This window comes from Plutella xylostella, chromosome 12 (assembly GCF_932276165.1).
Source record: "Plutella xylostella chromosome 12, ilPluXylo3.1, whole genome shotgun sequence".
NCBI classification, from domain to species: Eukaryota; Metazoa; Arthropoda; class Insecta; order Lepidoptera; family Plutellidae; genus Plutella; species Plutella xylostella.
The window spans coordinates 687,913-704,531 of record NC_063992.1 but is presented as its reverse complement, the minus strand read 5'-3'; the positions used below and the strand labels follow the sequence as shown (position 1 = coordinate 704,531).

Genomic DNA, 16,619 nt, shown 5'->3' with positions numbered 1-16,619 from the left:
TTTAATATTTAATAATTAATTATATATAAAGTCGTACCCGTGCCGATATTTATACAGGTTGTTGCAAAAAGGGTTTAATACTATGCCGAAACCTACGTGTGCAGCATGTTATTGATGTTATTTCTAAGCCAGGAAATGAAATCAGAATGTAAAAAAATCGCGAAAATATTATCAGAGTTTAATAGTTCAGGGTGTTGTATTAAACTCTGCCCCCGTGTAATAAAAAAAGTATAGTTAGCCGAAAGGGCGTTACTCAGGCGTCACTCTGAAAAACTTTTATCCTACGTAATTTTTTATATTCATGAAAAAAACGCTTCTTCATATAATTTTTTTTTGGTCACGTGACCTTTTAGTTAGACGACCTGTTTTTTTTTGGTGTTTCAAAAGCAGAACAGTAGTTTGCAGAACTCTGCATATACAGGGTGTCACAAAAGGTTACGTAGCTGGCAAAGGGATATGGGGAGGTCACCAGAAAAATAATAACATGTAAGTACCCCCGCAAGGGGGTACATTAGTACAAGGCGAGAGTGTGTATTTTTTTTTTAAGTACTTATGTGTATTTGGGATATGATAGAAATAATATTTTTGTTTCTTAAAAACCAAAAAATTTACACCTCACCTTACAAGAGCGCAGCAGCGCCCTTTTGCTCACTGTAAGTACACCTACAAATATTGCTGTATTAATAAATAAATAAAATAATAAATAAATAAATAAATTTATTTATTTCAAAGCCAAAAACATAAGAAAAACGGTTTTGTTATAACGATTATAAAAAAAAAGTTATTTTCATGTCAAGGAGTCATTTACCTAATTACGATTTCACTCAACAGCAGGTGAACTGAAAAAATAAGTTCTAGTTCTATCATCACTTTAGATCGCAAACATTGTAACTCCACTTTTCTCGGCGAAAAGTACTCTTTGGTGTCAATAGAAACGTTTTTTGAATTCACATGTTTTCCTCTTTATTCGAAAAAAAAAACTGTATTCCGCATTTTACCATTTGTTTTCCTCTAAACCCCAAACCGTGATTTTTAAACAAGAAAACTTAGTAATTATACCCTTTATTCTCATATACAACGTGCGATGTAGGCGAACGTGAACGAAAACTATGCAATAAGCCTTTGTTTTTATTACTACTTTAGTAAATTACAATAACATACTCAACAATGTTAATTTTTCTTTTGCAATGTTATGTTGTTAAATTAAGATCTAATATTTTATTAACATGAAGTTACTTTCAACTTTTTTTTGCATCTATGCGTCGAATCACAGCATGACGGCTGCTGCAGCTTCCTGCTGTCCTGTCCTCCAACCAATCCCACCAGTACTGCAGGTTGCGTCGAATACGAGCCATTCTCTTCGACTTGACAAGACAGGTGCTCCCGGAAGGATCATAGATCGCACGGAACCCGTACCGTATAGAGGCAACGGACTCCTTTGCAACAGCCCCCCAGATTCGGAAGTAGCCCATGCACTGCATGGCGAGCACAGCTGCAGCAATTTTTTCGTAATGAATCATTGGGATGTCATCCCCGAAGGAGGCTCTCAGCCTACCTCACGACCTGTGTGACATTAGAAAAATGCACTGTGCTAACGCCGTTTGCGAGCTTGATTTGCAGGACCGCGTTGTATGCCAAGTTCCACAGCAGAGGGGTCCAAGACCTACCGCTGTGGAACTCCGCAACTGAACTTCTTCAGTGAAAACAAACCCTCTCTTTTCGCATCCTTAATGTACTTGTTAGACACGTATGACCTCTGTCAATTTTCTGCAGATAAGAAGACAAGTGATGGTATACAAGAGCCGCCCTAAAGGTTCGCCCTCTAGGGGATAGAGTTGAACGCGGTTACTATTTTTAAGCAAACAGCCAGCGCAACAACTCGCCCGTGGTTCTTATCCTGCTCCGACAGTGAACGAACGCAAAGTATTGTACCCACTATTCGAATCCGCATTTCGGATGCCAAACTGACTGTCCGAAAGGTCGAAACCGTACCACCAGAGAGGTATGACTCGTTCGAAGAGCTTATCAGGCTCTTACAGCAATCAGATGTGTCGGTACACTGAAAGATAATCTACAGGCCTGCTTTATTTATTTAGGAGCACTAATGGCCTCCTTTCAGTCATTGAGTCACTGGCACTCAGGCTGCGGTTGAACAGGAAGATAGACTGTCTAAACAAATCATTTTTAGGCTAGTTAAAAAAAACTTTAGGTGGGTAGTATGCCAACTAGAACTACAAATAAAACAGTATTTTTGTCTCCTCTAAAATTTGGTCACGAGGAGTTACGATGATTACGATCTAAGGTGACGCTGACGATATTTTATACAAGGTATTGAAAAAAGGGTATAAAGCTTAGCCAAAAGTGGATTTAGGTGCCATTCTGATCCACTTTTCTTCTACAATTTTGAAAATTCACGTAACAAAACCTTTTACATAGAAACTTATTCGATCACGTGACTTTTTACTATAGAGACCGAATTTATTTTTCGAGAATTTCCAAAACTTGGAGAACAAAAGTTGTTCAGAATAACCCCTGAGTCAAACCCTTTCGGCACAGTATACCCTTTTTGCAACATCCTGTATAGGTAATATCAGGTTTATAAAAGACCTGGGCCTGTAGAGTGAGACTCGGCATGGGGAGTCATAATTTATAGATCTTTTAGGTTGCAGTGGCGAATGGGCACTGGTAGCCCTGCCCTTTTCTATAACTATAACTATAGGTAATTTTATGGCAATTTAAAAATGGTATAACATTTATCTATTTGAAAAAATCATTAAAAATATACATTACCTATCACCCTAATTTAAAAAAAAAAATCAGCCCTTACTTTAAACTTATAACACCCCTCTATTTCCTTCAGGGGTTAAAAAACCTGTGTATTTAATATTTTCTTATGAGTTTTCTTTAAAAACTAGGCTCTTACATAGTTGTACATAATATTATGCGGTATTTTATTCCACTTGTAACGCATAAAATTCATAGCTACAGTAAACATTTCATTTTTTTCATGGCGAGATACAGTCGCACTTAACCGCTTTTTTGCAAAGCTTGTTAAATAGATTTAAAAAATTATGTAAATTTTAGATCTTCAATTTTTAAAAATACTTACTTATTTTTAACAACCTGTAGTGTACAGACTACCACATCTTAAAATATATATATATATTTTTAATTAACTACGGTTTTTGGTTTCAAATAAAACAAATTATGAACTTACTTTTCAACACCCTGTATATTGTGTAGCTTACCTACCATACACAACCGTTAAAATAAAATAAATTACCCCTCAGAATATAAACAGGCTCGCGCTTTGGCATACTGCATTGACCGTATAGTTCTTATTCGGAGAATCTAATAAGTGTCATTATGTGCAATGTTTACCTTTATCTATGCATCTGTAACTCTATAGTAAAAAATGTAAACAAATCGAAAAGGCGAAATGTTTTCTAAGAATTTTCGGCTTTTCTGCATCTAAAATGATTAGAAAATTAACTTTCCATAGCAAATGCATATGTATTATAATACTTGTAGTCATAATTTGTTGATTTAATCAGTTTTTGTGAAATATTTGATAAAAAATAAAATGGCGTGGGTATCGCTCCTAACAGGCCGCCACCAGGGCGACGACTGAAGAAATCTGAAATCTGTCACGGTGTCATCATTTTTAAACCGGAATTTATTAGTTTTTTGCAAAAAAAGTTGACTTCTGGTCCATTAAATCCAACTCTTTAAGGTAACTTTGTTAAGAATTTAATTACCTACACATACATATAAGATTCCATGAAAATGGGCCCTCTGATTTCGAGGGTTTTTTCATAATAAGTCAAAAAATGGCAAAAGACATGGTGTGTTTGCAATTTTTTTTAACATACTTATTATAATCCTGCACCAATTTATAAGCAACTAACATGTTCAGTATACCCTCTGCTACAAAATATATTTTTATTAATGTGATAGAAGCCACCGTTTTTCCAATCTAATCAAGTATATCAAGCCGACTTTAGCATTTTAGCTTTAGGGATCCCCTTAAACCGACTATGAACCTAGGTCGTTCATAATAAGGACAAAATGGCTATAATACAATGTTAGTGGGTCACCTTGAGTGTGGCTTCATTAAACATGGAATTCCTCATACCATGCCTCGCATGTCCTTACACCTGTACACGAGAGGCGCTCGTGACTACCGACTACTCAGTGTTACTTGCCCAATTCGTCGAAACAACAAGAAAAAGTGTAAAATATTTGTACATTAAAACATATCTGCTCTAATTCCCGTGGCATGGCATCTTCGTCTACGCAGATAAACTCCATGTTCCACCACCACCAATCACATCTAGTTTATCTGTAATATGCTGTGCCGCCGGGTGAGGTGACCTACTATCGACTATCATCATCACGGCCATCACGTCCCGACTGCTGGGGCTCGAGTCTCCTTCCAATGAAGCAAGGGTTTTAGGCCTAGTCCACCACGTCACGCAAGCTTGCGCTGAGAGAGTTGTCTGGTAAGTGGGCAACCCGACCGTCAGATGTTTTCAAGCTGGCCGAAGACATCTAGCTAGGACCTACAGGGTGTATAACAAGTTCACTCACTTGGTGATGAGCGGCTTGTGCGCGAAGAGGCTGGCGGCGCGGTCCTTGGCGGCGTGCAGCCCCTGCATGGCTCCTGCGCACGCGCACCCGCACTACACTAACACCTGAAGCAAACAATATACAGGGTTAGGTATAAAAGTTGTAGAAAAAAAATCTTGGAATTTGGAAAAGTCTCGGAGACTAGTCGCCGCGAAGAATCTCATATACATTTACGCGTAGAGTACCAGTATCATAGTGTCAATAATTATAAATGTATGTGAGATACTTCGCAACGTCTAGTCTCGTAATGGGTGAAGGACCATACAGAATGAGCCCGTAACTTTGACTCTGTCTCTGACTTTCTGATCACTGATCTTTTTGGCTTACTATATTTTTTAACTAAAGGTATAAATGATTTTTTTATTCTTAGCATATCGGGGACTGACACTAGAGCTGGACTGGCGTATGTAACCGTGGTGAAAGCATAGGTCAGTTTGTCACTGACTGCCCAAGGTACACCGGAAGTGGACTCATGGTGCACTTATTGAGAAAAAAGAGTCACCCGGGTACTCTTTGTTCTGTGGGCGTATGAAAAGAGCGTCCAAGTTACATGATAGTCTCTTACTAGCTTTTCCCCAAAGTTTTGCTTCACCGTATAAGGTTATTCGAATACTTTTTAAGAGTACCATGATAAAAAGTACTACTCGGATGTATTTAAGCTGCAATATTGTAAATTAATTAAAACAACTTTATACATGAAAGAGAGATAAAATAAACAACCTCTAAAATAAACAGACGGCTGCCAAGCATGGATAATTCACAGTGCTAGTTTAAAAACACCGCACCGGTACCATTCATAATTACACAAAACTTAAAAATAGATCTGACAGAGCTGCATTTACAAGAACTATGAATTGCTAATGGGCAGATAGGTTACTATAGCTGGGCATGAGAACTCTTCGCAAGGACTGGTTAATCCTTTCCCCACAAAGTCAAAGCTCTAGCCGTTGACATTTATTTATTTAATTATTGAATACAATAGCCAACAGGCGTACACTAAACTAATAATACAAAAAAAAACTTAACCAAAAGTAATAGTGTAAACCCAATAACAGGCTATCACAGCATGCATTGTTATGACTTAACCTAATAACTTAATTTGTATTTAAAGTTACAAAATAAACCTACATGCTGCAGCATATATTGAATGGATGTATCATATAATGTTAGTACCTTCAGCTACCACAGTGTTAGGAGCTATTAATATGTACCGAAATACAGATTTATACCCGCAATTGAATTGCCGATGGCTTCAGTTATTTGTTTTACACCAAAATATTTAAATGGAAATACAGCTCACGTCACGTGATCTACCACCGGAATATAATCTCACTGCCACTTTGGAAATTAGTCTGAAGCACATTATGTATACATTATATATAAGTATAAAATGGAGTTTTGTAATTAATTAATACCACAATTATCACAGTTACCTACGATTATCACCATAAAGCCTTATTAGTACCTATATACCAACCTATAGATACATATATATCATAAGACACCATGTTACATAACGACCTAATGCTACCTATACCTATAGGTAGCTAGATACGCCCACCCAGACCCTGGCCCGAAAAATCGATAATCAACACTTTTAACACGAAAAAAATCACACGGCATTTTAGAAAACAATATCAGTAGTTTAAAGCAAGCATTTTAAGTGAAAGGAGAAGGTTTACTTACATAATTCGTCGCCGAGGCAGCGAGCAACGTCTGTCGGTGGCAGCGCCGCGGAGGCTCTAGCGGCGGGCCCGGGCTGCGCAGCGCCGCCGCCGCCATTGGTCGATACCGCCGCCGACGTAAGCCGCTCTCGCCCAATCACAGCCGAGCCTGAAAAGGGGCGGGGCTGCTGCGGTTTTCAGAAATTTCGAAACCGACCCCCACGTACCTTAGTCTACCCACATACAAGTATGGAAGCGTATCTATGTATGTATGGAAGCTGCATACAAAGCTTTGAGATTGGAAGCCTTTGTGCGGAATTTGAATGTAACATAAATGTGTGCTGTCAAAGGATTATTTGATATGTTTCAGGTTTGTTTCAGCTGGAATATTTATTTGTAGCGCAATATTTTGCAGCAAGAATCTCATATTTTTCAGATTCGAGTACCTGACATTTTTTCTTGCAACTTACTGAAAATTTGCTCTTTATTCGCCTACATTCTGTTCAATTCATCCACTTTTAATACTATACATTTAAAAATACTAAGAAAGCAAATCTTAGTTTAAATGAAAGTACCATTAAAGGTCTAGTAGTCCCATTATGATTATGAAAGCATTGGAAGTAACCGTGGTTTAATTATCAGATCAATCATGACATGATCTGTTCTTGTAGGAAGACATCTGTAATTCCAAGTGGAAACTAAGAATAGGTTACCATTTCGTGTAACCTACCTTTCAGGTGAATCGACAACTTAGAATAGAATAAAAAACCCTCGACAGAAAAAATCGCTATCGCTAAATAAGAAAAAACAGACAAATTAAGAAAAATAAGCATTATGTACGAGCCAACCTACAGGAGGTACAGAAAATCGAAAATAGTAAAAGTAATAATATTTATAAAGAATTAGAGAATGATGAACCCGCAGTGGACTAGCGTAGTGTGAAATGATAGGAAGGCAGTTTAGACCTTGGAAATATGCACAAAGGTTCCACTCCAGAGACCCAGGTGCAGGTACTTATACCCCCCATAGAGAATAGAATAGAAGAGAATGATTATTTATTTATTTTTCTCACAAATACCATAATCCACATAATTTACTTACAGGAAATTAACGTTATTTCACAATGGGTGAAAATAAATTTCCCACTTCTTAGGTACACTGACTTATATTTTTTTCAAATTCAAGACATTCATCAAAAGAATTAAACTATCAATGAACTAAGATGGGTATCCGGCGATGCCACATAAATCACCTTAAATTCTGATGATAAGACATTCACTGAAAGAAGGCTTTGCTTTTATTTTAAAAACGCTACAAACTGCATTCTGATTTTGGCATAACTGTGTGGTTAATCCTGGAATCAAACCCGCAGAAAAATCCAGGGTATCAGCACCCAGTATACATACACGATTTATGCGTGAAAATAGGAGAATTCATAAAATTCTGTTCAGTAGTTTTTTCGTGAAAGAGTAACAAACATTTCCTTTTAAAATACCTATAATGAGTGTAAAATTAAAGCCGTTATCACATAGTACTACTTATTAAACCATATTATAATCTGTACAGGCTGTATAGCATGAAGATATGGATTGCTCGTCAAAGCCAACCCTATCAAACAGGCATATAATAATCTAGTCACCCTAGTTCGATCGTCTGTAGCGGTCCAGAGCATCAGTAATATTGGCCGCGTCGAGCCGACTTCATTTCACGGGCAGGGAGCCCGCAAATGAAGTTTCCACGGTCCAGTAGACCGGCAGGGGATGTGGGGGAGAAATGGATATGCGTTTTGAATAGCATAACCAAAATTTAATTTAACGTTTATTTGATTACTTAGGTTTTTGTTTCACGTCATATCTAAAGGTGGGAAATCTTAAATAACAGAGATTTCAGAAAAAAATTATAAATGTAGTATTCTGAATTTTCAGCTAAGTATAATAAAAGATATTAATTAGTATTTAATGGATTGCACTGAAGAACTTCTTCAGTTATCTTCTTCTTCTGTTCCATATGTTTGTATGTAACAACACACAATAAGAAATTTAACCAACCAGATTTCACTGTACATTCACAAATTTGAGCCCCACATTATCGACGACCACTGACCACATAGGTACCACTATTACATTACCATCCAGATTGCCTGAAGGACATACACAAAACACTCCGCCCATAAAATGTAAGCGTCTACCTTTCGGCATCGTGCATATCGCATTCAGTTTTCTTTGTATAGAAATTCACACAAGAGCGTTTACTTCATCGGCATTGCCGATGCCGTTTTTCCATATACATATTTATGAAAATCCTTTTGGTTCAATAGGTATGATACCGGTTGACGCGTTCTAAATAGTCAACTGCTTGTCATGGGACTCCTCCAAGACTAGACGGTCATTGCCACAATCTCCACACTCGGCAGGCAGTGTGGACATTGCCTCCTCCACCTTGTCTCAGCTCTCGACATGATCCGGCACGCTCGCTCAGTCTGACTGAACATTTGAGCACTCAACCGTGCATACCTTCTTATGATGAGATATCAAACCTTTTTGCAAATTCCCTTTTTATTTTACTGGCTGGCGATACTTAATCGTTTTTTTTGTGTTTTTTTTTGGGTTTAAAGAACAAATATTTAATGAAAATAAATATAATTATCTAATATTGTACTTTTTTATATAAAAAGCTGTTAGTTGATCTAGATATTAGATATGTTCCATAAAAATCTCGTCTGTCCTGCAGTTTATTTATTAGATTCGCCAACAAAGACACATTCAATTCATGCTAAATAAAAATACAAAAGTTTAATGATAAATGTATATATCTTAAATTATAGGCATATACGTTACAATATATAACTCAATTTGTTAATTTAATAAAAGTATAAGTAGTGAACACGTATAAGAATTATAATTAGTTTAACTTCCTAAATTAATACATAATTTCTGCATTGGATTTCACAGATGTGTACTGTTTGTGTACCTAAATCGTACAAGTTAAAGTTCAGTTATCCGCGGTTTTAAGTTTATGTTGTCAATCATAAAATATTCAACGTTTTTTTTTTATTTACTTTTCTGCCTCGTTATTACTTAAAGTCTTCATCGAGTAGATTCCATTGCTATAATGACCAAGAATTTGTAATGAACTCATAACTAACAGAGTACAAAAGTCAGAACATTAAGCCTTTTCTCCAATACCCGGCCACAATCGTGACGTCACGAAACATTACATTTAGCTAAAAACTTCCAAATGTGTCTCCAGTATGATTAATGCATCCCATTATAAGTTGAAACGTCGGGGGGAGGCGCCCCGGCATGATACAGTCTGATCAAGTGACTCTGGGTGGTGGCAGAAATAGGAACTAATATAAAATTAAGGGGAGAAAAATTATGATGACGCTACGACTTGTTTTAATAAACTATTTGCTCAAACGGGACCTTTTTTTGAAGAAAATGGATGCATAAAAATTTATCGGCGTTAGACCATCTTGATATGGAACGAAATGAAGCGTCACTTCGTTCTACTTTATACCGAAATGGAGAATGGGGAAGATTACAAAAGCATACCAATCGTAATGTAATGTAATCTGGATCTGCTTATCTGTTTTGGCAGAGTAAAATTGTTTTACAGATGGCGCTTCTGGTACATCTCTTATAATTTTGGTCAGACTACAACGTGCTCTAAATCTGCTTACAGGATAACTGAGTTAGCACAAATTAGTTTAGAGGATCTGCCCGTTGATATGTAAAGGCATTTAGCGATTATAGCTGTGAGCCCATTGTCTACCAGTAATGAATGACATGAGTATGCAGCTATGCATAGGTACCGATAAATATGTTAGAGAAGATGAAGAAAATCTAAATAGAAAATAGTATTTTGATACTTAATACAAGCAACTCATGTAATGTAAATGTTTGCTACGTATAAAAGATAAGAATATTTGGAGCGGTGGTGTCGTAATGGATAAGGCCTCGTCCTCTCAATCGTGAGGCCGTGGGTTCAAATCCTGGCCTGTACCAATGAATTCTTTAAATTGTGTTTTCAATTAAGGAGTTTAAGTACAATTATACCACGTGCTCTTACGGTGATGGAAAACATCGTGAGGAAACCTGCACATCTAGATTCTAGATGTGTATCCTAAGTGAATTGTACTTATCCCAAAACGGCGATATGGTTCGCAACCTATCACGTGAGTACAAATGTGCTGCGAAAAGTGGGTGGCTCGCTTGTGAGCCACCTCTGACTACCCCTTCGGGGATTACAGTCGTGAGTGCACATGTATAAAAGATAAGAAAAAATATATTTCTAAAATCTTGTAATTCTTTTTTAAATGCCATATTAGCTCCTAATACAGCGATTAAGCCAGTTGCACACTTGCGCTCTGTATAACGTCTAACGATTGGCATCACACTCGTCCATCCACTCACGATACCGTCCACTCGCGATATCGTCCACTCAGCATCGGCTTTTAGCGTCGCCTCTCGAGGCACTCGAGCGAGGCACTCGGCCGAGGCAAGTGTATCGATGTTGTGCGCGCCCTTACACGTGATCGGCGGATAATGACGTGAACACTGTGAAGAGGTTTTAACGGAGGTTTTAAGACTTTTTAACCGACTACGACGAAGCAAAAAGGATGGTTATGATGCTTGCTGTTGTACTCGTAGTTAGAGGTGAATTTTGCGGGAAAATGTTTTGTGGATGTCATTTTGGTGACAGCTCAGCTCAGGCCTGAGCTGGACGGAGGCCTGAGCGGTTGCTGAGGACAGGAAGGCGTGGCGCACTCTCGTGAAGGCCCTCTGTACCACTGGGGTACCTTAGGACGACAACAACAACATTGTGGTAACAATTTAAAACATATTGCCATCTAGACAAATTATTACCACTACAAAACTAAACCGATAAGGCACGTTGATTATTATACAATTATTTATTCATTCAAATTTAATACCTAAATCATATATTTTGTTATTTCCTAGGTCACTTTCTTGTGCAATTATTTTATTTAAGTATCTTCATCAAACCGTGCAGTCAAATACCGAGAATACTTTACGAAGTGATAAAAAAAGTGTTAGTAAGCCCTTTTCAAGGGTCACACATACAGCAAGGGTCGAATGCGCAATCGAGCTGAGACGATGTGTCAATACTGTGATGTGACGATATGAGGTACCTGTGCCAACTAGGGAGATATTCTACGGAGGATATTGCTGATCAGACATAATAGATACATATTATATGTATATGCAGTCTAAGCTTGATATCGTGAATAAACAAATTGGCAAAGGTTCACACAAAGACACTTCGTAGATAATCCCATATATAAAGTTTAGTTTATTGTATCTAAAAAAACCAGAATCATGTCTATATTTTTCCTCTCAAACATAGAAGCTGCAATCCAATCGATTCTATCGATTCGATCTGTTTAACACAACTTAAACCAGCCTTTCTCGATCTGTTGCTAAAAAACTTTGAAAGAAAAGTATCACCATAATCGATCCTAAACCAACTCAAAGGCCACTCCATTAACCGCCACCACACAGCTTCATCTATCCCTATACCTATAGCATTGATAAGGAGTCCCCAAACGGAATGAAACGACTCGATTACGTCGGCGAAGCCAAACGTCGCGACACCTCCCCGATTCTTCACGCACGATTGACTTCCACCTGCCCTCTCCCTGTCGCTCCTAGCGACCGACGCGCAGGAGTGAGGAGAAGTGATGATGATACGCGATGGTCGATGGCCTTAACAGTTTTCATAGAGTACATTATGATTATTATGAACTGTTGTAAAGTTGTCTGAAAGAAGAAGCGTATGCGTAGCATTGGCGTAGCACATGTGCTACGGCCTGCTACGGCGTAGCAATTTCGTAGCATATTGTAACATTCTAAAAATTTTCACTAATTCTTATTGTAAAAATATGGGAATCATTAAAATTTAATGTTGGCAGCTTTTTATTCGACTAGAAAAACTAAACCAACATCTACATATTTTTATAAATCTTTCTCTGCCACTTCTCTTTAACTCCGAGCTCGGCAGCAAGCCAGCAGCTCGATCTGCACCAATCTATTTATGACTTATTAAGTGCTCAAAGGTATCATGGCAACGTCCCTCACAATATAGTGAATTGTGAACTCGACTGTACACGAGACGTAGTTTATTAAATACCAACCAAAATGGCGGCACGTGTTGAAGCTTCAAAAGTGACGCTGTTTTATTGGAGAATATTCGAGAATACAAATTGAAACTTTGATGTTTCAATTTGGCTTATTGCCTTTGGGGACCTACATCACCTGTGTAACTGTAAGTTTGATTGAAATTGGTTTATGCCAGGTTAGTTGCGATTAATAGCTCCTTGCTTCATTCACAGGGAATTAATTCTGGGTTATGCCCCTATAGTTTATAATTTAGAACATGGACAATTGAAGATACTGGAACAAATGTACAAAATTGATGCGGAAAACTAAATACAATTCAAGAAAAGAGTCTTCCTTGGTAGAATTGCCACTGGGTAGTCTGATAACGATAACTGATTTGACTACCTAATCCTTTCAGCATGGTAACAATTAGTCCTCCACATGCTAAGAAATAGCAAGCTGAAGTGGCAGTGGGCTGGTTATATCTGCCGAAGAACCGATAACCGTTGGGGTAGACGAGTTCTCGAGTGGAGACCACGAACAGGCAAACGTAGCGTGGGACGCCTTCCTGCCCGCTGGACTGACGACCTTAGGCGAGTAGCCGGTAGTGGTTGGATGAGGAAGGCCGAGGACCGAGTATTGTGGCGCTCCTTGGGAGACGCCTATGTCCAGCAGTGGATGATTATTGGCTGATGATGATGATGATGATGCTAAGAAATATAAAAGCAAAATGCACACGTAAACTAGCGGTAGTAGAAAATGTAAGTTTAATAAGAATAGAGAACAAATATTGTCTCAACATCCGATTTCCGTGGAACGAGGAGGCGCCTTGTTTGCACACGATCGCTCCCCGGGGACTCGGCTAGTGAGATCTGAACAGTGATACGTTTCTTACTTTATAAGTTTAACGTGTATGTGTATCTGTCTGTGGTAACGAAGCACCCAAACAGATTCCCGGTTTTCTTTATGTTTTTTTGAGTCATAGGTGTTTTTAGGTATATTTATTTATTTATTTATTAATGGGAAAACCAACAGCTTATATCTAGGTACATTTGTGCATTATGGTAGGGGTTACATAATATAGCCAATTACAGGTTTCCACGTACAAAAAATAATCAGTAAAGAAGCTTAAAGTTCTTAATCATCGTCTTTCTAGTGGACATTGTTAAATATAAAGGTTGTAAACATGAAGACTGAAGAGAACAAAGAATACATATAATTAATATAACAATGACTTACATAATTAAGTAACAATAGTTAAAGTAGTAGTATGTAGTTTATAGTTCCCAGAAGCAACATAAAGTACCAACAAATATATATATATATATATATATATATGAGGCCGGCGTTTATCATATCCATCGTACAGTAAATAAATAGTAGTAGGTTGTAATCATTTATATAATAACAATTTTGCATCACACAAAGAACAAAAAACCGCCACAACTGAGAATCTTCAGAACATTCATACCTATTTGACCATCACTGATAAAAACATAACAGTGCCCTACGACTGACATTTAGCGAGTCTTGGGATCAGTAATTAAACTGCTGGATAATGTAGGTATAACTGTTAGAAATATATTCAGCTGATAGTATAAACAATAAACATATTAAAGGGTGTAGGTATGTAGGTATGTATTTATAGCAGAGATTTATAGCTAACATATTAAAGGGTGTAGGTATGTATTTATAGCTAATATAGTAGATAGTATATTTTAATCAATATAGGCTTAGCCGTTCAATAGTTATAAGACTTTTCAGGGGTTTTTAAAGTTGTTTAAGTTATTTTTGTAAAGTATTTATTTGGTGCTTAAAGGCCTGTAATGATAAACGAACTTTTAAGTGTAAATCTTGGTAACATAACTTTCAGCCTACGAGACCGACGGGTAATTTTGGTTAAATAAATAGTAAGTACAATGTTGTTTTCTGCATATATAATGATATACGAGTATAATGTCTAAGTGCGAAAATTAAATCAAAATGTCAAAATTCTCAAAAAACATTACAAACATTTAAAAATAAACATACATGCAACATCTTGATCCTCACATCAACTTCCACAGATTTCTAAGACATAGAATTGAATTTTATTTTATTTTATTGCTCTCATCCCTCCCCTCACACCCCCGCATGCCCCCGCCGGCCCCGGGGAGCGATCGTCGGTAAACACAACGATTGCGAACACTTCAATATTTTATCCGGGACTTAGACCGTATTTTGTTTCTGCTATTGCTTTTCTATCGACAGATTTTCGTATTTCGTACTGTCTAGAAGAGAGAGAAATGTTTTTGATTTTGGTTGTAGTGGTTTGTTTCTGTTTCTTTTTGTATTTATATTAGTGAGGGTTTTTAATTCATTGATAATATCTGTTTATGTTTGGTTTTGGTAAATGATCTTGGTCATTCTGAGATCATATGATTTTATTAAAAAAATGTATCATATAACATTATTAATAAACATTTCTGCTGTACAAAATCACTATTCTCAGAAGCATTAAATTAACAGCATAAAGTCACGGCTTCATTTTCAAAGAGCATTAGTAATTTTCATTGGAAAACTCCATCTCTATTCCTGTCGATTCGACGAAACTAGTAAAGTTACCTGTAAAGACCCAGGTGAGAGGGCGGGGCCTCGCCAAGCCCCGCCCCCCCCCGCCATTGTTCACCAGCTAAATTGAATAAATTAACCAAGTCGAACGGTAAATTTAATAACTTCATTACGGTTGATGAAAACCCTCACTGACTTTCGCTAATAGGGGACAGTACATTTTCGATTTTATGATGTTGTTTATCGGGTATCTTAATCAAAATGTAATTAGTTACTTCAATTTGAATTTGTAATATACATGGAAACGGTCACAAATAGTACCTACCTTATTATGTACAGAGTTAATAAATGTTGTATGTAGGTACGGTGGCCTGCGCCTAAAAGTATACAGGCGGAGTTTTTAAAATAGCGATCTCTGATGATGAAGGGACCAGCTACATCTGTTATAAATCCGGGGACGTGTTGTGTGTGATGTGTGTAGCAGTGGTGTTTATGCGGATGTGCTTGAGCAGCATGTGAGCTTGAGATCGTTATTTTAAAAACTCCGCCTGTATACTTTTAGGCGCAGGCCACCGTACATATAATAAAGCCAGGAGTCGTGGTGACGTAACGGATAAAGTCTCGGATCTCCTTAATCCTGCCATGTCCTGCCAATGAATTCTTTAGAAATAAGGTCACAAATGTTCAGCAAAAGCGAGTGGCTCGCTTGCGAGTCACATCTGACAACTCATTCGGGGATTACATTTGTGAGAATATTATAATATATTTGTATTATGTTTGTAAATATTTTTTTAAGTTAGCACTAAAAACGTTTATGTTTGGAATTTAGATAAACTCTAAATTTGTTTGTTTTAAATATTAAATAATATTTCATATATTTCACCATGAAAATAATTTAATATAAAAATATTACCAACGTCAACATGTTCCATTAATTATAATCATCACCTCACTGCTGGGGTACGGGTCTCCTTCCAATGTAAGAAGAGTTTAGGCCTAGTCCGCCACGCTGGCCCAGTGCGGGTTGGTGGACCCCAACACAAAGGGTAAGTGATGGGCAACCCATTCTATTCTATTCTCTGTGGGGGTGTAGGTACCTGCACCTGGCTCTCTCGAGTGGACCCGTTGTGCATATCCCCAAGGGCTAAACTGCCTTCCTAAGATTGGACCAGTTCCCACCACGCTGGTTCACTGCGCGGGTTGGTGGGTACACATATCTAGATGTGCTAAATCTAGATATGCAGGTTTCCTCACGATGTTTTTCTTCACCGTAAGAGCGATGGAATATATTGTACTTGAATTCAAAGAAGTCATTGGTACATGTCAGCGCCGGCATTCGAACCCGCATCTCTGGCGTGAGAAGCGGGCGCTTACCCGACTGAGCTACCACGGCTGCGATGGGCAAACCAACTATCAGATGTTTTTAAGCTGACCGAAGGCCTCTGACTAGGCTTAACAACTGCTACCGAAGCAGCAACCGGAACCCACGGCTTAACGTTCCATCCGAAGCACGGAAGGGTCCAGAAAAGAATTACTTGAAATCGGTCACCCATCCAATGAATGACCGTGCCATGTGTTACTATACTCAATGATCAGTAACGATCACTGAAGCTAGCTCAACTACGGACGCTTCATTATTTGTAAGAATTTGCAA

The 16,619-nt window shown here is 37.8% G+C and overlaps 1 protein-coding gene across 1 annotated transcript in view; it reads right to left on the bottom strand.

Annotated features, from left to right (window-relative positions):
* Positions 1-16,619, bottom strand: part of LOC105390766 (vesicular glutamate transporter 1) — a 63,453-nt gene that overhangs the window by 44,986 nt on the left and 1,848 nt on the right. The window contains exons 2-3 of the mRNA XM_048624382.1: positions 6,316-6,462; positions 4,591-4,694 (exon numbers count right to left, since the gene is read on the bottom strand). Of these exons, the coding sequence (XP_048480339.1) occupies positions 4,591-4,658 (68 nt within the window). The 5' untranslated portion in view covers positions 4,659-4,694; positions 6,316-6,462. The remainder of the gene's footprint in view (positions 1-4,590; positions 4,695-6,315; positions 6,463-16,619) is intronic.